Here is a 23,031-nt window from a genome sequence, read left to right on the forward strand (position 1 = left end):
CTCTATCCCAGATTTCTACTGAAATACCAAAGAACAGAAACTTCTCATGAGAAAGACAAAGATCTGATCACTTGCAAAGGAACTAAATTTAAAGGTTTAAAGCACACATCACTAAAACATTTACCTCTCTTGTACCAGGGTCCGGAACTTCCCTGGATTGGTGGAAAGGAGCTGCTTTCCTTCTTCAAAGCTAAGCTGTACTGGATAGTATCCACCACTGAATGGATTATGACATGAAGTTTGGTCAGACCCCAGATCAACTAGCAGCTCTCCTGTTGTGTCCAGCTCATACACTAGCCTCTCCCTGGGGAAGACAACACATGGAGTGTTAGAACAGAAGCTGTTGTTTCACATTCTAGCTCCTCGTCAGGTGAGCTTCTTCCTCCCCAAGAGGTTCTTTATAAAGGTATGCCCTTGGCAGGCTAGTTATTTGCTTTAGCAGTCAGGAAGTTGGAATTGTTGATAAAGATTTAGATGCAACTTTTATACTTCACATTTACCTGTGCAGGAATGCCCACAAGAGGAGTCAGGTACCTGTAGGACAGACCAGTCTTATCAGTCAGTTTCAATCTGTGGTACATGGTGTGGCAGTAAGATTTATGATTCGATAAAGCTTCAAGAGTGCCAGAATCCATTGTTTGATTATTTTTATTCAATCAATACTTTTATTCTTCACTGAAACCAAAGGCATTTCCTTGCTACCCAATTAAGGAAAGGTTAGAAAGGATGAAATTTTTATTTCATTCAAGAAAGAATATCAGGGATTTCTTTCCGTAAGAAATTCATTGTTCCATAAGAAAGGGAGAAGGTGCATGGGAAGTGATTTGGAACTGGAACACAAAGATGAAGACCCCTCTTAACAATACCATCTTGCATGAGCATCTACAGTAATTAACTTGCCTTCTCTTCCAAGTCTGGGAACTAATTCCAGGTTGACTAACAAACAAGACCATTAATATATTCATTATCCATATATACTACTTACCATAGATCTACCACATTCCCATGGTAACCCAAACTAAGGGCAATTTTATTCTTTCTCGCATACCTAGAATGGATTAAAAAGATTGGTTGAAGAAAATGCATCTCACATAATTCCATCTTGCAATGTACAAATCTTATACAGAGTGAAACCCAGCAGAAAAGTCTGTGTGGTTTCTAACACTCATGTAAGCAACAGATCCTTTATCCTGTATGTAGCTGTTAATCACTGATTCCAGAAAGCTTGAGTGATGCTTCAAGTGTAACATTATTTATAATTGATCTATGCATATTCATGAAACTGAATAAAGACACATTTAACATAAAACATAAGAAGCATTGGTAGAGGCTTGCAGTTGGTAGTCACTAATAATGACTGTTGCTGTTTGAAAGGATGGATTCACATTCAAAACCAGACCTGGAATAAGAAGAGGTGTCCCTCAACGCCTTCTCTGTACACACCGAAATGGCACAATGCCAGAAGCTGTGAAGGGAGGATTAGAAAGCAGAGAGAAAGTCACTGAATTTTGTTACAAGTTGTACCTAAGGCGAGCAATGCAGTGGTCCAGGTTGTTAGAGATCTCCATCAGCCACCCCTGCTTGTGACGTTTCAAAAGTGCAGCTTCATCAACCTAAGAGAAATTGCAGAGATTTTAAAACTTCTGTTTCCTCTCACAGATCACTTTTATCTTTAGTACTTCAATTAGTCTGCAAGAAAGAGAAGCAAATAGGCAAAGGAAAAATCCCTGTGTTGTCCTTAACAATATGGAGCAATTGTTCAAATACTTACTTTGCATGTCTAATTTTTTTATTTTGCTACACTTGTTTGCTTTAAGCCTGGAGTAAAATAGAACAGAAAGACTTTTTTTGATATATCACTTCCCAGAATCTTTCACAAGCCAAAAGTTTTCATTATTCTACAAGAGGTAATATTTTTTCACCAATTCTCAGTATCCTTTTTGTTTCTTTACATTATTATAGTGGAAAAAATGAAAGCCAAAATGTTTCAAATTTATTTTTAAAATCAGTCTGTTTTCTGTGTAAATTAATTTCTACTTAATTAAGGAAATATTTTCTTTAACTTAGAGATGGACATTTCTGCCAGTTTGCCCAGGATGAAGGAATGGTTTGGTGAATAAAACTGACCCCCACTTTTGTTCTTTGACTTCTGGTTGAAAAATCTCAACCAAATATGGAAAAGAATACAGGAAAGAATTTTCTTGTCCCAGCTGGCTTATGCCTCTGAAAAATGAAATAGATCAAAACACTATGTATTTAATTCCCTCTTGTTTGAACTGTGAAATTCTAAACAAGCTGAGTCCCAAATCTGTACTCTCTTCTGGGCTCAGCTTCTGTGTGTCTCAGTGTGTATATGCATAAGAGGCAGCTGGATTAAAATATATATGGATAGACAGACAAACTGTGGAGGCTTTGGCTCAGATTCCATATTAATGGCTGAATGTACAAACTTGCACACTGTGAATACTTTTATAATGAGCTATCAGTGGCAGAAAGCAAATGGCAAAATAAATGCAAGCCAGTTTTCTATTTAAACACCCACAGTGGTGCATATGCATAAGAACACATAACCTGAGTATCTTCTAGTATTTCATTAAAGCATTTTTACTTCTCTATAACCTCACCCCATCATTTTCATTCCATTATTTCTCATTAACAAAGTATTTATATGTAAATTAAATAAATTCTGTATTCAGGAGTTGCTTGAACACCAGGAAACCTTTTCTTTCCTAATTATTCTTAGCATGAGAAACCTTCCATCAATTCCTACATCAGGGAATAAAGGTTATCCTTCCAAAACCCCAGATTATGATAATATCAGTGTCACTGCCAATTGAATCATTCAATAAAGGACAGCTTCTCTGGGAGTTATTTAAATCAGCACAGGAGGAAAGATATTAAATGGTCCATATGAATTACAGGAATTGGGTTCATCTGAAGCTCAGCATAACACAGATCACATCTATTTAAATCCGTTACCACATCCTACATGTTTTACTTCAGACAATCTCTGACAGTCAGAGTCTTTCACAGGCTTGCTAGCATGCTCAAGAAAATTAGCTTCCTTTGAACCCAAAAATATGCTCATTTTTTGACCGGCATCTCAGAAGTTTAAAAAATTGCAAACATGATGAGTTAATGTCACCTCCAGTGTAACCCTAGAGAGCTTAATGCAGCTCAGAGGAGATAGTCAGGCCTTCCACACAATTATTTCATAAAATTACAATCTGCTTCATGTCAAACAGAAGAGGTAAAAGTCTTGCACCACTAATCCCTTCTGTCTGAGCTTCAGAAGCCCTGGCTGGCAAAATGACATCTCTTGCACAATTCATCAAATTCATTTGCATAAATAGTTCCTTAAATAAATAATATGTACATATATATAGCTATCCACATGTGCTCCTGAGACTCATATCCGACAGGGATCATCTCGCAGGAGATAAAAACCAGGCAATATTCAGTCTCCTGAACAAAATCATCTGCAGTTGTAGAGATGAAAAGGACAAAGGGCTGCAGTGAATAGCTTTCACTGGAATCTTTCCTTTGTATTCCAGCATTTGAAAGATCATAACATGAGAGTGTAAGTCTGAATAAAAATAATTTATTCAATACTAAATTGGATACATTTACTTCATCTGCAGGGCATACCTGATGAGATCTCAAATACATGCAAAGCTCATGTGCCAACAAAAACATTTTTGCACCATCATTGTAAAACTGATGAAACCCTGACCTTCCCTGAATAAGACCTGAGCAAGCCAGAACAGCTCAGATTTACTGCATGCCACGTGGGCAGTCTGATCCATTATGTTTTGAAGTTTAATTATGATTACCATGGGTCAGATTGCAGCAAGTGACATGCCCATAGCTGAGGCCTGCCAACGAATTCTCTGAGAAGGCTAAACACCCACCCCAGTCAGCTCCAACTGGAGTCTGGGTCTCAAAAAACTCTCTTCCTCTAAGCAAGAGCTACAGATAGTCAAAAGAACTCAAAACATTTTGGTCAGCCCTCTGTCCATTCCAAGAGTGTTTCCCCATTGTACTGAATTCAAAAGGTAGGAAATAAATGCATGGAAGTGTTCATTGTTTCTCAACAGTTGATGTCATTAAAGATATTCACTGCCATTTTCACAGACTTGCAGAGCGACATGTTCTGTTAATTATTGTAGTGTTTCTGTAGTCCATCCTTCCATATAATTTATTAAAAGACAATCCTATGATAAGCATAATAGCTGAAAAATGCAGGTATTAGGAGAACATAATGTTTATATATTTATAGTTTTTATAGGAATATGTATTTCACTCCAAACTCACATTGCCAAGATTATGAAACTGGTGTTCTGCATCGTATGATACTTAAGGATATCTGGATCAAATGAATCCTGTCATGCACTATTGTGATTGCTTGGACATCAGCAGTCTTTGAATCAGAGTGTTATTAGATTCTCTTTGTTTATGGGAGGAAATAGCTGGGCTATTTTAACATTGCTGGAACGGAGAAACATGACATCAGACTGACAGACTCTTTGAAAAGAATATATGCTGTGGGTGAGCTTCAGGGAACAGGGCCAATGGTACTGCAGAACTTCTCCCCCATCAGCACTGTCCCTTAGCAGAACTTACCTTCGTTGTCTGCAAGCTGGAATTCTCTTAAGTGGTTGTAATTAGCCTCACCACATTCACACTGAAGCTAACATGAAAATCCAAAATTTTACCAAATCCCACTGATTCCAAAGAATCACAACACCAAGTAACTGCATTAGTCCCAGCTTTGACAAGTGAATCATACCAACATTATCACAGGTAATCTCCATTGCACCAGAGGCATTGTTTGTTTGCAACTGACAGCTGTTTAACACAAACCTTTTTGGCACAGGAGGGTGCAGTTCCCATGGGAATTGCCCATGGAAGTTACACGCGCAAGGAACAAGGGCAGATTAAGAACAGGGAATGGCTTATCCGACAGCATCACTCTGCATTATGTGTGAAGCAATCATAAGGAATTACAGTCCATATCTTTGCAGTCTGATCCAGCGAGTGAACAGAGGGTGGAATAGCAGGGAAAGTGCTCAGCAATGAAAAGGGTGGGCAGATCTCCGGAAAGAGTGGGGTTTGGGGGTTTTTTTTAGTTTTGTCATGTCAGGATTACTTGAGGACCATGTCAGATGAGGAGAACAAGGGTTCTGATTCCCCACATGAAGGAGAGAAGAAATTGAAAGCAGCATTGCTCTCACCTCTGCAATGATCCCCACACACCCTGCAATGACTGCAGCCTTTGCTTGAGCCCCACTCATCCCTCCAAGACCAGAAGTAACAAACACCTTTCCAGATAAGTCTTCTGCCTTCAAGTAGCGACGGCCTGCATTCAGCACTGTGAGCTGCACACAACACAATACAGCAGTTATCAGGAGCTGTTTTTCCCTAGAGTCCGTGAAATGTTAAGATTTTCTGACCCTTTTTCAAACAGAGTTTGCAACTCCAGAGTCACGAAACTGCTTTGATCTTTTAAGGAGGAAACATATTGCATAGCAGTGTTATTAAACCATCTGTCCTGATTATGTTTATTTCTGTCACCATGAAATAGAATAATCAGTGATTCCCAACAAGCTGTTCTTGAGGTACAGAAACAGGATGGCTGCAGAAACAGCTGAAGAAAACAGCAAAGAAAGCAAGCTAATAAAATGCTTTTATCTAATACATTCAGTCAATTCATATTTCACTTACTGTAGCAAGATATGAGCTCAGATTGAGACCTTAATTGCAGAATCCTTCAGGTCTGTGTTCTGGATAAGATGCCATGGACTGAGTGGAAGGACTCTAATTTTTTTAAGGGGCCAGCAATGGGAATTTCTTTGTTAGCCAGAACACCCTCTCACAACAATCCATTCCACTCCAGCCACCACAGGAGATCCCCTCCTCCAGTAGGAATTGACAAATAGACCTTTCCCCAGTTTCTTACCACAGTCCCATGGACTATTCCCTGAGGGCCAATGTAGCAGTAGCTCCCTGCAGTCATCTGACCATACCTAGCAATAGCAACAAACACAAGGATACCACATGCTATTCAGGCTGGAATTAATTCTCTACATATGCTTCCAATGTAACAAACCTCTGTGCTTTGATTTGTTGGTAAAGATTTGCTATCATCAAATTCACAACTTAATTGAGTTTCTTCATTAGCAATGCACCAACATATTTTCATTTTGTTCTCTAAATGGAGTTAAAAATGCATGGATCAAAAAAATGAGTGTAAACTTGTTTTGGCATTTAGCATGGTGACTAGGACACAAGGACACTCCTTTTCATATTGTTGGCATCTTTATGCCATTGGTTTTCAGTGGTCACTTTTGAAGTGGTTAGCCCAAAATGGTTGTTCACATTCCTATGAAATTCCCAAGAAAGCGACAATGGACATTCCCTATTCATGCCCATTCTTCCAGCTTCCTTACCTGTACACACTCAGGTGTCCAGTGCCTTTAAGCTGTTCCCTCCATGGTACACAACAACATTATTAACATCATTAACAAACACAAAAACTTTCCTTCCATGGTACACAACATCATTAACAACATTATTAACATCATTAACAAACACAAAACCCCCACAACTTTCTATTTCAGAGCTTTCTGTTAGTGAGAAGAAATGCTGTAGACTGCAAAACAACCACTGCAAAGTAGTGCTCTAAGTAGGTTATGATTAAGGCTTCAGACTAATTAAGCCAAATCCCACATAAACCTAATACTAATTCCCAGCAGAATTTAATTGCATCCTTATATACATGGCTGAACATAAACTCCTAAGTGATTCCATTTCAGTGTGCATTAATGCTTTGCAGCATCAGGACTTTCTGCAGCACAGTTGAAATCCATCTGCATTAGAAATTTTAACCAGCCACTGTTTGATGTCTGAATTACAATTTAGTTAAGCATTTTATACGCTTTAATAATGATGTATCTTCTTACATTGTTACTCCCAAAGCAAACATCTTCTCATATTCATCTCTGGTGGAATAGTTGGGAATAACCTAAGAAAACAATCAAAAGAAAATCCAGATAATCCAGTTAGAAAAAGGTAGGCTGTTAAACAGATCTGCTTAAATATCTAACTATGGTCACACGTAGGAAACAGTGAAACTCAGGTGTTTCATTCCATGCATTCTAGTATTGGGGGAAAACAATATCTGGTCTTTCTGGCAGCGTGACTGTCATGCAATTTTTAAGGAAAATAGTTCTCTAGTCACAAAACTGCCTGCAGAGAGAGAAATATTGAATGTCACAAAAGACAAGCAGTGGACCGGGACATTCACTTTTACAGCTTGCCTTCCAAGCAAAGCAGTCCAGGTATCTGATGAATAGTTCTTTGCCTACTGAGGGCTTTTAAATCTTCCAAGCTGAGCTAGGCTGAACTTTTTTGGTCAAGAACATGTATGGTTCAGGCTCAGTTACAACAGAAGTCATCTAATAGTTTTGGTTTAGCATAGGATGGGAATGGTTGGACTTGATGATCTTCAACAGTCTCTTCCAACCTTGTGATTCTGTAATAAGGAGAAGATTGTTCCCTCCATCACTGCAGATCAACATGCTTGAGCCAAGAGCAACTGTCCTGGAATAAACACTGCAGAATTTGGACCCCAGGGTTCCCCTGTGTGCTGTTGTAAGTTCAGGTAGCATAAATAATATTTAAAGCAAACATTTGAAAACTAAATTGAAGAGGGGAAGGAAAGAAAGAAACCAAGATGCTAATACCTACCATGCCATTAGTAATGATTAATCGGGGAGCATACTTATGGCTGGGAAAGAGTCCCAGAGGATGTCCACTGTACATTACTAGAGTTTGGTCTTCAGTCATCTCTGACAAATAGTGCATTACCAACCAGAACTGAAAGGAAAAGCAAGGAAAGTGAGGGAATCTGTTTCCATATTACATTTATGTTCCTTTGCAAAACTACTAAACTTTGAGTCTGAAGGCAGCTACAGAGGTAACGATGTGTATTCGCATATGGAATAACAGCCAGAGCTCTCAACACATTCTTGCTTTTAATAAAGTCCATTAAGAGACATCACTCAGCAGGAAATATAAATCACTAACTAGCAAAAGTCTGAATAAGTTCCAGTACAATTTCTCCACTACAAACCCCAGAGATCTTTCATTTTTAAAGCTGTTCTAATTTTATCTTGAGATTAACCATTTGGATCTGGCACTTTTCTGGCAATCTTTCCAAAGGCAAACTGCAAATTTTTCCCTATAGAAGTGATTAAAATACCCATGCATATTGTTGATTCTAACTTGGAACGGAAAACTGAGCATCTTCTGGTGCTTGTAATCTTTTCAATATATTGATATTACACCATGCACTTTAAATGAAATAATTTTTCTTATTAAATACAAAGATTCAGCTTTCATCATAGGCAGTGAAGAAAGTCCTTCGGGGACCCAGGAGTACCCAAATGCATCTCAACTTTGTCCGCATAATTCAATAGTCACTCTTGATAGATGCCCAAGAGTGGTCTTTGACCATCTAAGGTCCTACGACAGAACAAGTAACTAGCTGAACTCTCAACTCTTTAGCAGGCTGGGAAAATAATTGTAATAAAACTAGAAGTCGTAAAGTAGATCTTTTTGCATTGAAAAGCACAACTAGTAAGAAGAGGCAAAAGCCTTTCCTAGAAAACAGTTCTGTTTGCAGGCTTATATAGTTAAGTCTGGACATAGTTCTTTCTTCAGAAGAAAGCACAGGTCTGTGTGGATGACAAACCAAAATGAACCTTTTCACTAGGAACTTCATAATGACAGATTTCCAAAAAGGATGTTTTTTTCAAGCCACAAACAGAACAAAATGTTCTGTCATAACTGAATCATTCATGTGATTCCTATTCTAAGTAAGCAAAACCAAAAAGGTTTTGTTTGTTTTGCTGTGAAACAACTGCAGGTCATAGTTCTGGCCTGGATAAGAACACAAGAAAAGATAATATTTCTGACTTTCACAGTGCTTCTACTTCACCTTACAGCCCATCTGCCTACAGGATGTCAGCCCAGTAAAAGTTACTATATAAACTACTCACACCAGAAATGCTACAAGACTCATGTAGGTAGGAGGCATTAGTTAACTGGCATTTGCTAATTAATATACAGAATAAAGAAGTGATGTGCACTGCCTTGGTGCTGCTCTTTTTAAAATCAAAACAGTCTTGCCTCAAAAGCTGCCCAAGACTTCTACTTAATTCCCATTTACCAGGTTTGGAACTGAAGCATGAGCTTTCTCTCAGCCACAAATGAAAGGTTACAATCTAACTGGAAACAAAACCAGGTGTCTTGGTTCTAGCTGCAGTGAAGAATCTATTCCTCTCCCCTTAACTAGGAACTTCATCAATGTTAGTTTTGCATGGATTTTTTTAATAAGCAAAAGGCCAGATTCAGGTAAAGCTACAAGGTGCTTTGGTGACCCTTTATGACAGATGGGTCATAAACCTCTAAGTCAGCTTTTGCTTATGTAAGCTACAGAATCAGAAACAAAGATCTTCCCAGCCTTCAGGTGTGATGCTGCCCTTCATGATGTAGCTTTCTGTCCATGCCTTCTCTGTTCTACACTGCACTACTCAAGGCCACATCTCCTCCTGCTCCCACTCTGCAGCCTTGGGGCATACCAGAGCCTGCTGGGATGATGTGGTTTTGGCATTCACAGTAACCACATTTGTGCCTAACCACAGACACTCAGGTGGCTGCTCATTAAGTGTTCCTCCTGATATCACACAACTGCCGAGCATTCAGATCCAGAGCATTCTTTTCCTTAAGGGAATAAATTGAACTCATACAAACCATGTCTAAATATTTTGCTGATGTCAATTAAATCACATTTATTGATTGCCAATAGACACTAGAACAGACATTATACAATCACACATCCTAGCTCCAATTTTAGACAGGCTTCTACCCACCTGCCATTACTCTGAGAAGATCAGGGATACTGTTTCTAGGCCTGACAGTAAAGTGCACCATGATCTGGCCAGCTAGCATGTAAATACTTACAGTTCATCTGATTTGTTTGGAAAGAAACTCAGGATTCCATTTTCTTTAATCAAAGCCTTTTTTTATTCCAGTAGTTCAGAAAAATGTTACAGAAGTACCAGAAACAAGCAAGAGATACCCCTTTTCTGTTTCCTAAAATTAATTATGCCTCTAAAATTATCTCTGCAACTTACACAGGCACAAATGCATCAAAGAGAGAGAACTGGTCTTTACATCATCATCCACAGCTTGGTATGTTTATGGTATTATGTTTGGTATCTGCATTCGGCTGTCTGTGCTCTCCTTACTAAATAAAGCTCCCCCCATCTACGCAGTTCATAGCTGAGCATTCCTCTATCCAGACAGGATGTCTTGGAGTATTTTGAGACAAAGACTGCCAAGAATTATCACAAAGTGCTGAAACAGAATGTGTGTGGGGGAGGGAGGGTGAAATTGGTTTGATGAAACAAGCTGAATCCAGCAACGTCCTACCTGTGCCCAGTTGCTGAAGACCTGCCCGTTTCCTCCGTAAGTGACAAGCTCCTGGGGAAACTGAGAAAGGCAATTTAAGAGTAAGACAAGCACTTTTCTGAAACATTTCACTGTATCTCCTGCATCAACACTCTAGATCCTTGAAATCAGAAAGTATCATCATCAAAGTGGTAATTTAGAAAAAAATATTTTTTAAAATGGGCTGCTTGTTATTGTTACAGTCTCAGAGACTGAGTGAGGTTACAGTTTGGTTGCCACTGACATTTACAGCTGGAAGAGTCTACAACCAGCAGGGCATAGCATCCATGCTCTCTCCTCTCTGCCTTTTGCAAAAAGATAGGCAGCACCTGTAAGGATGGACGTCGGTCCTGTAATCCTCTTGTAATTCTATCCTTGAGGCATGAGCTTTCAAAGGTACATGAATAATCAGCATTAATTTTTCAATGTGAATTGCAGAAGCACAGTACTAAAGGCTGAGCTCTACCTATCTCAGGTGGTGACCAAGCTCCTTGCATATGGTGGGAGCTGGAATAAGCCTTGGTGGTGCTGTTGGAGGCCTCAGAGTTCTGCACTACAACTCACTGTGCAGAATTAAGAACTGCATACAGCAGGAAACTAAAGAACCCAAGCCCTGGGCATCAAAACATAACCACAAGTACAGAATCACCTTTAGACCCTTTGCAGGCTTAGCCTTGCAGCAACGGACACTCCAGCATGACAACCTGTAAGGAGGCCACCATGGCGCTACTGAACCTGGCCCGAGCTAACACACACCAGCAGCTCTGCACGTACAGGGGCTGGCATGTACCTTGAGGCACTGAACCAGCAAAAGGCATAGGAGCAGCTAAAATCCTGTTCAGTCCATGTAAAGAAAATCATCTGCACAAGGATTAACTTCACCTGTATGCCTAAAATCTTCAGTTTTAATTTAAGAGCACATACAGAAAGTAGCTTACAGAGTTGCTGCTGCCCTATAAATCCAGCCTCCTTGTTTTCACTGTATCTTACCTGAGCCACTGATGGATCCAGATTATTCATGATCATCAACATAATGGCAGCAGCTGATTTGGTTTTGTAAGGATATTCTCCTATGGGATACGCTCTGAAACAGCAGTCACAAAAATTTAGGACACACAAGGGCAACCAAAACAACATACCCCACAGAAATATCCTGCATGACAACACATTGGTTTGAGTTGCAGGGTTTTATTCAGGAGGGAAGACAGAAAAAAAGAAGTGCAGATCTGAAATCACATTTGTAACTTAACAAGCAAATCAGGTCTTAACTGTTACTAGAACTAAGCAAAGAAAAAGAATTTTATTCAGTTTATAATTTGCTGACCCAGTTAACCACAACTGTTTATAAATATGGTGGCCAGGAGATGTCATTGCTTTAACTGAATTATCTCTGGGATGCTGGAAACGTAACACAGGCCAAGCAGCTAAGTCCTGAAATGCCAAGGAAAACAGCATCAGTGGAAGTTGCCTTCAGGCTCATCAGCCCTTATTTAAGATGCTATCTAAGAAAAATCACCTAGTTGGTATTTCAGTCACAAAGAAGCCCTCAAAAACTGAACTAGTTTGGAGAAATATTGGCCTTTTTACTGAATAAGATACATTTCACTCAGAAAGTTGAGAGGTAAGGTATGGAAAACCCTCACAGCTGTATTCTAGTCAGGTGTCCTAGCACTCACGTGCTTCAGTGCCAACTCCTGCAATCATCTCATTGTTATCTTCTCTTCTACCTTCTGTTTGTCGTATCAAACTGCTCTAAATCTTCTAGCCCTAGATTTATACTGCAGCTCTTCATGCAGAAACAATTCCTCCACTGTGTTTGCACAGGTCTTGGAACAATTGTGCCGAGGCCTCTAAGGTATGATACCAAAAGGAAGTACAAGCACTGATCAAGAGCTTTGCTCTTTCCCTTTCTGTAAGCAACACAATTACAAATGCTGGGAATTCCTGAAAGTAGATAGGATCATTTGATATAGTTTCTAAATGATCTTCCTTTCATTGGACCATAGGTCTTTGGTGGTTGGACACTTGCTTTGCTCAGGGAAGGCAGTTACTCTGAAAAGATCAGGCTAAAGAGTACCAACTACAAAAAAAAAGAATAATTGGACATCCGCTGGCCAGCTCATGAGCCGAGGTCTGGAATGTATATTCTACAGACCTAGCAAATGAACTCCTCCCATGATCATATACACTTTATCCTAACTTTTTACACAAGGATACTAAAAACAAATGCCTTTAAGTCATTGCCAAACCAGGAAGGAAAGCATTACAGCTTTTCCAAACTATTTTATTAGTGCTTTCTGCTTTTCTAAGCTTGATGTGATAACAGAGTTTCTGTAGAATGGTATCAATTCATCAAGAGGAGGTATTTCCACATAATATTGCTCAGTACATAAGAAACCCTAAGTTCACATATCACCTAAGCCTGGGAACACGGGTGTTAAATGGACCAGAACCAAGTTGGGCTGTGCTCCCTGGGACAAAAAATATCAAGTATTACCAGACTAAAGAGAACAAAGGCAATTTCCTAATCTGTGACTGCAAGAGTCTATTAGAGCAATCAGTGAAAGGGACCCAAAAAAACTTTTGAAGCTGGATTCAGTCATGCCAGCAATAGAAACAGGCTGGTAAACTGTCTCATCCAAGCCTGCTTGGAAGGTGTCCTCATCTGTAGTGTGGGACTAGGGTCCTCTGAAGTCCATCTCTGCAAGATCTTTCAGACAGTGCTCCAGTTGTCTTCCCCTTAGCCAAAATCTGCAAGAGCCGACCCCAGACTAGTATGGGCAGCACAGAACTATGGATGTCTGTGGAAATCAGAGTGCTTTCTAGTTGCTTGCTTTATTCAGATTTCTCTATAGACATTAACCAGGCCCCTGCTGGATGCAAAAAAAATAATTAATCAATCTAAAAAAAGCTGCTAGCCCCTGGAAGCCCTCTCTAAAACTGTTCTGTTTCACAAATTTTAGCCCCATCAGCCCTAGAATGAAGTGATGCTCCAAGATCAAGAGGCAACAGGCACAGCATATTACAAACCAGGGTCAGATACAGGTTTCAGTGATGGAAAAAAGTCTTTCTTTTAAGCCCAGAAAGCCTTCTCTGTGGGACTGGGAAACAACCACCAACTCATATCAGGTCCCAGTCCATCCACTCCTCTGATCTTATCTCTTGGTTCAATTGAGACTTGACTTGAACCAGCTCAGGACTCTTGCAGGGTCTTCTGCTCAGGTTGCAATTAGAGGTCTCAAAGTAATGACTGGCCCCTGGAAACTAAGACTTGCAATGGGGCAGGGCATTTGGCACCTCTGTATGTGGCAAAGCTGGCATTACCAAACACACTACCTTACGCACCCTTTCACCTGTGCTGAGCTTTACAACAGAGAGACTATCCTGGCCCTGTCACAGCCTATCCAGATGGGTGCACATTGTCTCCCTATTTGTCCCATAGGACTCATGAAGACAGAAAAAAGCTCAAGGGAAAGGATTGCTGTTATGAAGCTTTAAAGAAGAGCATCCCAAAATATACAGTATCACTCACTGGAAATGAAACCATCTAATAACACACAGATCTTTGCATTTATTCATATGATACACTTAATTAACATGTTATGGCATGACTTCTAGAAGAGGTAAATTAGAACACAGCAACAATGCTGTGTTTAAAGGTCGGTTCCACAGATGAAAGCTGGTAAGCAAATGGCAATCAAATGCAACGTGAATCATCCAGTCCTTACCTCATCTCAATATCTGGAAAAAACCTGTACATATAAATATGGCCATACATCCTGAGTTCTTCAGCAAATTCCACTGCCAGCTTCTTTTGGATTTCAGGTGGGAAATAACGCAAGGCATTGCGCAAAGCCAGCTGCCAAAAAAACACAAGAGACAAAAATTAAGGTAAAAGAGGAGTGGAGGTAATTGTGTGGTCCTGAACTTTAATTGGACTCAGCTGGAAGCCTGCCTAAGCTATCACAAGGGTGCTATATTTAAAAGGCCAAGCCCACACCAGGGGAGCTCCATTCTTGCTTCCACCTGCATCTTTTCTTGCAGATTCAATTACTGTACACAAGTAACCATCCCCTTTCCATCCCACACCCCCAAATCTACACGGACAGATCTTGAAGGTTTGATAAATACTGCTCAATGCTATTGACGTCAGCCACGGATGAATTCCCTTTCACAATGCTAGGGGGCACTGAGCTACCAAGAAAAAACATTGCTCAGAAATCCTTAGGCTGAGCCCCTGAACACTTTGCTGTACTTCCCATTCACAAAAGGGATCTTAGCCCTGAGTTATGTGACAAACTCCTGGATGAAGATGTTCTTGGACTAAGTTTTACTGACGTTTCGCTACATTTAGCATTGCAATGCATTGCAGAGTGTGGTGGTTTGCATTATTTTATTGTTGGTATGTGTATCACTTCCAAATTAGCTAAAGTGATTACTAGGCACTGAATTAAATTCTGCAGATGATACTACGTGGCTTATATTCCCTATTGCCCTAAACACATTACCCATGGTTTGCAAAGTACAGCCTGTCCTTTTGGATTAAAGAAATCAAATAAATCACTATCTTCAGTAACAGCCTGTTAAGTCATGTTTCCATATTTCATGTTTCAACTGATTAAAACCATAATTGTGTAATCTTTAAAAAGCCAATTTCACGCTTAAAGATCTTGTAAGTTCCCTGAAAAATGGCAACACTATCCAAACGACTTTTGGTTGAAGAGATTCACAAATCATATGGAACATCACATCTTCATTAAGATGATTTTTAAAGGTTGTGGAAAAGATCAAGCTTGCTTCCAAATCTGGTAATGCCTACAAAACAAATAGGAAAGCCCAGTTTTGGAGAAGGCTGAACATAGCAAGGACACCCCACATTTGTGACACCTGCTGTTGGCCTTTTAAAGTGTTGTGGGAAAGTATTTTCTGGAAAACCTGAAGGAGTGGGCTGCAGTAAAGGTATATAGAACCATCCAGGCTAGGTATCACAATCCATTCTGGTTAGAAAGTCCTGAAAAAGCTCCGAGCTCAGTAATAAACCTCCTCATTCAACATGACTGTGGTCTGGCTCTTATGGCTAGTGCTCTCCTATCCCTTCATCTGAGCATGTTGGTCTCATATCTTGGAGCACACTGAAAGAACAAGAGTTCTAAATCTAAAAATGCCCCATGCTAAGAGAGGCCTTTGTTCATGCACTTGCTACTGAACAGACATACAAGTCAGGCCCTTTCAGATCAATGAAGCTCTTATTTATACCAGCTGATGATCAGACCAGTAAAACCTACAAATTAGATTGCCATTCCACACAGGGAAAACCTTTAGAGGTGAGAACATGCAAATTCCATTCCCAAATACCACCTTATTCTTCTCCAGTTCGATAAGTAGTCATTTTCCAAAGGCATCTTATTTATAAACACAAACAGCCCATCTATATAACATCATGACAAAACATGCAGGGATTTTTCAAAGTCAATCTCAGCATCAAGCAGCCACCACAGAGTTCTAAACCTAAGAAATTTTTAAAGTAAGAATAAAATCACCTACACCCCTTAGAACAACAAAATCAAGAGGAAAACATGGCCGTATTTGGCATTTTGGTTGCCTATGAAAACTAGAAAGAACTATCAGGAGGACTATTTCTCTTCCAGTCCAGCAAGGATCACCCAGTCTTTGATAAATATATTATTTGTGTTATAAAGAAACTGATGGGCAAATATTTTTTAGCCCTAAAAATGCAAACAAGAAAAATATGTTTGGATTTTCAAATGGTTTCCCTTAGACTGAGCCTCTACCCCATTAACGTTACACGTTAGCAGAAGCCTGAATTTTGATGACACAAACATTAATGAAACATGAACTTGGATGTTACATGAAGGGTGGGAAGGGCACCTTGGTTGCACAGACAATACAGAGCAGATCTTATAAAACAGAACTAAGACTGTGGCTGAACAAAGGTGACATTTGACTGCTGTCTCACTGCAGGATAAATGACAAAGCAGGAAGGAGCTTCAGGGAAATATGGAAGAGGAATAAAAAGCTGTGAATTAGTCATAAAAATGAAGTCTTGAAATTGGAAGAATTTAAATATAAAAGATTCTGAAGCACTCAATAGGAGAGCTGGGGCTCTTAAAATTGCTTAGATGGAGCCTGACTGCTTTATGAAAGTGCAACTGTCATGTTCATCAGGAAGAATTTTTTATATTCATTCTTGAGTGGTAAATTGAATAACCTGAGAAAGGCACTCAAGGAGCAAATTCAAATAGGCTGATCATCATGCTTTTGTGGCAAGGCAATACAATCCTTAGATTTCATTAGAGCACCATATAAAGCATTATTCTGATGCTTAAGCAAGATTGATTTGCCTATAACTGACACAATACATTCTAAATAGTAGACACTGAGCATTTGATATTTAGGTGTTCTTCCTGTTCATAACTTACACTGACAGAAGCTTAAGCTGTATGTGCTCAGCACCTCAGAAAAAAACAGGTCCAGATTTCTTAAAATCAATTGCATTTATGCTCCTGAGCCTGAGAAGCTGATTTGAAAAACCTGCTCTGAATTTGCTGAATTATCAGTTCAGCTCAGCACAATGCAAGCACCAGATGCAAAACCTTCCTCTTAGGTCTGCCCATAGATCTAACAGTTAATTCTTGTCTTTAAGCTGTAGTCAGTAGTAGGGTGGCTTTGTTTCTAGTCACTGGCATTTATACGATACAACATGATCCTGATGCTATTTAATCAAGATTCCAATCTCACAATGTCAACAAAATGTAGTGAAAAGAACCCATGAAATCCTGCTCCAATTAATTAGCTGCTAGTATCTTTGCTGGGGGATTCTCTTGAGAAATCAAGTATACCAGCCTCTCAGTTAACTGGTGTTTGTTGAAGAGCCAATGCTTCTTCATAAGCAATCTCATTCATTCCCATTTTCTAACAAGAACATCAGGACTTACAATTTAAGGCTCTTGAGCCTCTCAAACACTGAGATTTGCAGTCTCCCTGTTTACTGCGGGGAAGGGAAGCATGAGGGCAAGTAACTAGCTCACTCTACAACAGGTTCACTTTTAGTTCTACCCCTTTTCCAGTGGAAATGTTGCTTGCTTCCACTTGTCATCTTCTGCCTGATGACATCCAGGCCCAGAATCTCCGGTGGCACTATTCTCTACACAGCAACTATAAAAGCCAGATTGTTGTTTCTTGTGTTATTCTTCATGATAGGTCCCAGTTTAGATCAACTGAGTTGGGAACATGACAACTTCAGACTGGCTGTGGCTATAAACATCCTACAGGCCATTGAAAGTTCAACAAAATTCCTTGTTAGCCAGATGTTCCAGACAGGGAGCCAACAGATTGGCCTTCTCAATCCACACAGACACTTTTAGAAGTGGCCTCATTTCTGGCTGCATAAGCCATTAAGGTCAAGCATCCTGCTTCTTCTCCAGACAGTACAACAAGAACTTCAAGTGCTAAGCAACTTCACAGGCTCTAGTTTTCAGATCTTTGTACTAGAATGTCATGCAGCAACAAGGCTCAGGTGTTCTCTAAGAGACATGGAGCCAGAGCAACACAGCCAGGCACCTTACCAACCAGCATCCAGCCCCATAATACCTGAGAGGTGAGCAGGGCAGCCCAAGGATGACAACTAGGCTCCATCAGGGGTCCAGGTCATCAGTGATGCACACGTCTGAGGCCAAGCTAGGAGTGCAACTCAGGCTTTCATCTGGCAATTGTTAGCATTGAGATATAGAGCCCAGAAACTTCTAGAAAGATTCCTAGTGTGAGACAGCACCCAAGTTGAACACCAGATCAGTGAGACCCATAGCTAGGCACTAGGATTCCCTGTGACACAAAAAGAAACACAACCCTTTCCAACCCAGAGTAAGGTCCCAGGCCTGAGCTTAAATGGACTCCCTAAGCCTATGGTCAGAGAGTATCGTGGAGATGTCAGGTGAGGCTTGTCAAGGTCATCAAGGTCCTTTACTAACCACAGGGCCCTGTGGCAGACACAAGTGATACTGTTGTTGGGTAATGGGTGGTCTTGCTGGGGTAGTAGGAAGACTGCAGCATGATTTGACTCTAAGAAATGTAAAGGAACTGCTGCACAGATGAAGATGTACCACTTCTTTCTGATCCTGAGCAACACTGAGAAGTGTTCATTCTTACCAAGTTGCTCTTGTGTTACTGGCATGTGAATGAGTATTGAGTGTGCAACCCCCTTGTGCCACAAAGACACACCATGCATAAGATTTTAGGGGCAGTTTCTTTGTAGTATATTTACATTAGGATGCTGAGAAACAGAAAGCTAGGATTTCCTTAGCTGTGGAGAAAAAGAGAGAGAATGTGGCTGCTTCAGGCCTCAGGCAAAGAATGCCAAAGGAAGAGAACTCAGGAAACACATAAACAGAATCAGTCCTGAAGAACGGATGGATTTATCCAAGAAGATTAAAGGTGGTATGATAAGAAGAATCATATACCCCTTCAGCAAGCCTCAAAACACACAGAACTGTCTAAATCTCACATACAGGATTTCTATTGTAACCACAAAAGGAGGCTCAAGAAAATGAAATGTTGTGAGTGCTAAGGTTTATTATTGTAGAAAGGGCTAAAACTGGAATAAAGGCATATGAAGAGAGGGAAAAATCCTGAGGAAATTAACAGAACATTATTAACTTCACATTTGTCACGGGTTCCCCTGAGTATTTCAACTAGAAAATGATCACACGTAAGGCCCAGCCTTGCAATAAGCTCAGCATTATTCTCTGCAAACAAAATCCAGGAGATTTAAGATTCACTACTGAAAAAACCCCTTGTAGACAGAAAAACTTTTCTATAGTTGTCTGTTTACATGCTTTTCTAAGCATGGAAGACTACTTAAAAAATTAGATTTGGCCTTTCAAACCTAAAATAAATACAAACTGAGACTCTAACTGTGTTAAGACTTTAGGTGGAAGTTTAGGAGTAAAATAAACCCAAAAGAAAGCTTTTAAATCTTTATCACTATAATAAAATTAAGAAAACCCCAAACAACAAAACAACCAAAAAACCAAAATCCAACTAGCATGACCTCTTATCACCTGTGGTAGATATGAAAGAGACATGAAGGTAGGATATTAGACAGTAGACTGGGACCAGAAAATCAGTCTACTGCCATCTCCATGCAACACTTAAAAGACGCAGGAAACTATTTTGATTTCTATACAGGGAGTGAGGACTTTGTCATTACCTTTGTCTCTCCAGGTTTGGCATTCTTTTGAGAGGTACCATCTTCTCTCCTGAAACACAACTTCTTCATGCTACAGCAGATTTCTCACAGGGAAATTGATTTAGCAAAGGCAAGAGATATAATGGAGATTTTGGGCAATGTTTTGACATGCACTGAAACTCACTCCCTGCTCTTTTATCTCACAGCCATCACCACACATCACAGCTCCCTTCTGCACACTTAGTAGCCACGCTGCCATGTGTCTGAGCTGTCCCAGGCACAGACAGGGTGCCTCAGCTGTCAATGTTCCTGACATTCCTCTTTGGATATCTCACAGCTGTTCCTCTCTCTACCCTTTGACAACGCTCTCCTCTGCTTGTGAAAGTGGACTTTGAAAGAATTTGGCTGCTAATGCCAGTGGGGAACTCCCACAAGGGCAAGGAAGTTGCGTGCAACTTGTTAGTTGGGAAGGAACTTGTACGTTCTGACCAGAATGTCACATTATAAGTGATGTTACATGTGATGAAGCACATACTTTCAAACTATGGAACCCACCTTACCCTCTCCCACATGAATTCCTAAGGAATTCCAGCCATTGAGCCTTGTTTTCTGCTGACCTTTTTTTTTTAATCTCTAACATAAAATAGTGCAATGATTACTTCAGTGTGTGCATAGACTATTCAAACAAACAACAACAGGAAAAAAAAGGCAGGAAAAGAATTACACAACTAAAGACAAATAATTAACTCAGCTCCCTAAAAGCTTGCCTAAATTCCAGGACACTTCAGAGTGCTGGGTAAAATAAATTATCTTTGGATCTTTTATGTAAATATACAGGTATGTAGCTTGATACCATGATGTTGATTCACCCCATATGATGTTTATTGTATTTGAGAGGTTAGCTTTCCCTTCCATACATATGCAGCATCCATTACAACAGCATTCATAATTCCACCTCCAAGGAACAATGCTGGATTGACAGCATTGAAGTCTAGTGCCTCTTACCTAGCCATTTAAAGTCACAGAACCCATTGTGCAGCAAATCTCTCTCCTATTAACCTGCTTATCTCTGAGGGAGGAAGAAAGTAAGCAAGCAGAGGAGTTTCCAGTATTTTGTTCCATTACCCACTGAAATTATAACACCAAGGAAATACATTTGCCACAAAGGTAGGTGCACACTCAGAAAAGCCTTTGAGGCAATCACGCCTGCTGCCCAAAGCTCTATGTAACTGAAAGGAAGAGAAGTGAGGCCCTGTGAAACCCCACGTTACCTTTTTCTCCTGAGCAGTGAGGTTAGGGGTTCTCACGGGTGCATGGGGTATTCCTTTCCTTCGACCTCTGTTTTCAGGCAAAGGGTTTAGAGGAAGGCCACGGCAGATTTCCTTCAGGCTGGTCATATCTGCTGAGGAAGTATGAGGAGAAATGGCAAGACCAAACTGGAGAGGTACAAGAAACGGGGAACAAAGGGTGGAGGTGAGCAAGATGCTAAGAAATGGAGATGTACCAGCACCCTGGGGTGATCTCAAAAAGGACAGTCTGTCCTCTGGCTTTTGCAGACAGGCCTGTCGGGCAGCGAGGACAGACAGTACAGGTGACACACCTCCCCCTCTGTGCCATGCCATTGGCTCTTCCTTCCTCCCCCAAAATGAATGATTCACAGTTTTGCTGTTTATTCTCTGGGTGCTTTGTCAGCTGGTGCTGTGCTAAGCCACCAGAGCAAACTCAGTCACCTTCCAAATCACCCAGTTCCCCCAGTGTCCTAGTGAGAGCCACGGTCTGGAGCATTTCTATAATTTAGGAACTGATGATAGTTAATTATTATTCATGTCACTTCATGCACACTGCTCAGCTAAGATGAGCATTCTCTGTTTCACACCTCTAGGTATGGGCTGTTCCTCAGATCTCATCAAGTCATCTTCTAGACAACTGTGGCTGTCAATGATAACAGCAAAATATCCCCCTTAGGTGTTAGCTCCCCTTAGCTCACAGGCAAGAATGGTTTTTACTAGTGTTTATCTGGAAATGTACTCTGGTTTTCTCAAGACAGGCAATAATTGAGAGGAAGAATTAAGGCTTTCAGTTCTAAGTCACTTATATTCCTGACAGTCAACAACTACAAGTCTTGTGGTACATCACAAGTAAATGAATACACTTTAATTTTCCACTTATAGTGCAACATGAACTTTGCTTTCCATTTTGAGCTGTTGTTCAAATTACACAGCAGCTTCTTGATGTTTATTACATCCATGGAACTACAACTCCCATACTATATCCATGGAACTACAACTCATGGCCAGGGAATTTTCTCAAGTGCCACAGTTTAAACATGGTGAAAATAAATAGAAGAAACATTCCAGGTAAGAATGAGCCTAAAACCTGGGAATAAAAAATGCTGCATTTTCCCACAAAGGCAGCAATCAACTAACTATGACAACAAAGCACAATTATTAAATGACAGCATCTCATTAATGTCACATTGGCTTTAGCTCTAGGACATACTGCACATCCCCAGCTCCCACAGAAGATGCTTGAGTTGAAAGAACTCAGAACATCCCAGGGGAGCTGAGCACGCAGCACACTCAAACCCTCTGAAGGATACTGTCATTTATGGAAGGAGAATATTGTTTTGTAATTATACAGTATTTTAGCTGTCTTCAAACAAAAAGAAAAGACAAAAAGGAGAGGAAAAAGCCTTCTTCACATTTTAAAATTTTCTGTTGGGTTTTCTTATTATAAACATTCAAGAAAAGGTGATAAGGCTAAAGTCAGAAAATCCTACCTCAAAACTCAGCTAAATAACCCTGCCCTGCATAAACATTCCCACCCCAAAGGGAAATAAATCTTTCCTATTTTTCTTTGTATGCCCCACATTCTCCGAATCCCTCTAAGGTCTGACCCTGCACACACACGGGCACAAGCATAACCTCATCTACATCTGGACTCCCATCAGATATGCTTCCCCCGTGGCATCAAGCAGAAGTTAATGGTGTTGCACTGTTGTGAAAGCCTAAGAAAGAGGGAATGAAGCCGGGTGGGGGCAACTCACTCCCTGACTGAAAATTAATTCTAGGGCTGAGCACTTTCACGCCCTGATCGCTCCATGCTGGAGCCAGGTCCCTGGGAGCTTTGTGCTGGGGTTACCTGAGCAAATCTGACTTAGGGTCATGACCAGCGTTGACTGGGACAAGGAAGTGTGCCAGTGGTGCCAGAGCAGACACCCCAGATTCTCGGGGAAGCCACAGGTCCCCTCCCTGCCTGGTTTGCCCCACCTCACGTCTGTGATTATGGAAAAAAAAAGAACCCCAAAACAA

At 40.4% G+C, this 23,031-nt stretch overlaps 1 protein-coding gene across 1 annotated transcript in view; it reads right to left on the bottom strand.

Moving 5' to 3' along the window:
• UROC1 (urocanate hydratase 1) overlaps positions 1–21,117 on the bottom strand; it is a gene marked incomplete at its 5' end in the record, with an annotated part of 40,844 nt that extends 19,727 nt beyond the window's left edge. The window contains 11 exons of the mRNA XM_084269649.1: positions 125–304; positions 986–1,048; positions 1,525–1,613; positions 5,235–5,378; positions 5,960–6,026; positions 6,963–7,024; positions 7,750–7,878; positions 10,498–10,557; positions 11,506–11,599; positions 14,244–14,374; positions 20,992–21,117. Of these exons, the coding sequence (XP_084125775.1) occupies positions 125–304; positions 986–1,048; positions 1,525–1,613; positions 5,235–5,378; positions 5,960–6,026; positions 6,963–7,024; positions 7,750–7,878; positions 10,498–10,557; positions 11,506–11,599; positions 14,244–14,374; positions 20,992–21,117 (1,145 nt within the window). The remainder of the gene's footprint in view (positions 1–124; positions 305–985; positions 1,049–1,524; positions 1,614–5,234; positions 5,379–5,959; positions 6,027–6,962; positions 7,025–7,749; positions 7,879–10,497; positions 10,558–11,505; positions 11,600–14,243; positions 14,375–20,991) is intronic.
• Between the last annotated feature and the right edge of the window lie 1,914 nt (positions 21,118–23,031).

This window comes from Gallinula chloropus (genome assembly GCF_964237585.1).
Source record: "Gallinula chloropus genome assembly, chromosome: 12".
Taxonomy (NCBI): domain Eukaryota; kingdom Metazoa; phylum Chordata; class Aves; order Gruiformes; family Rallidae; genus Gallinula; species Gallinula chloropus.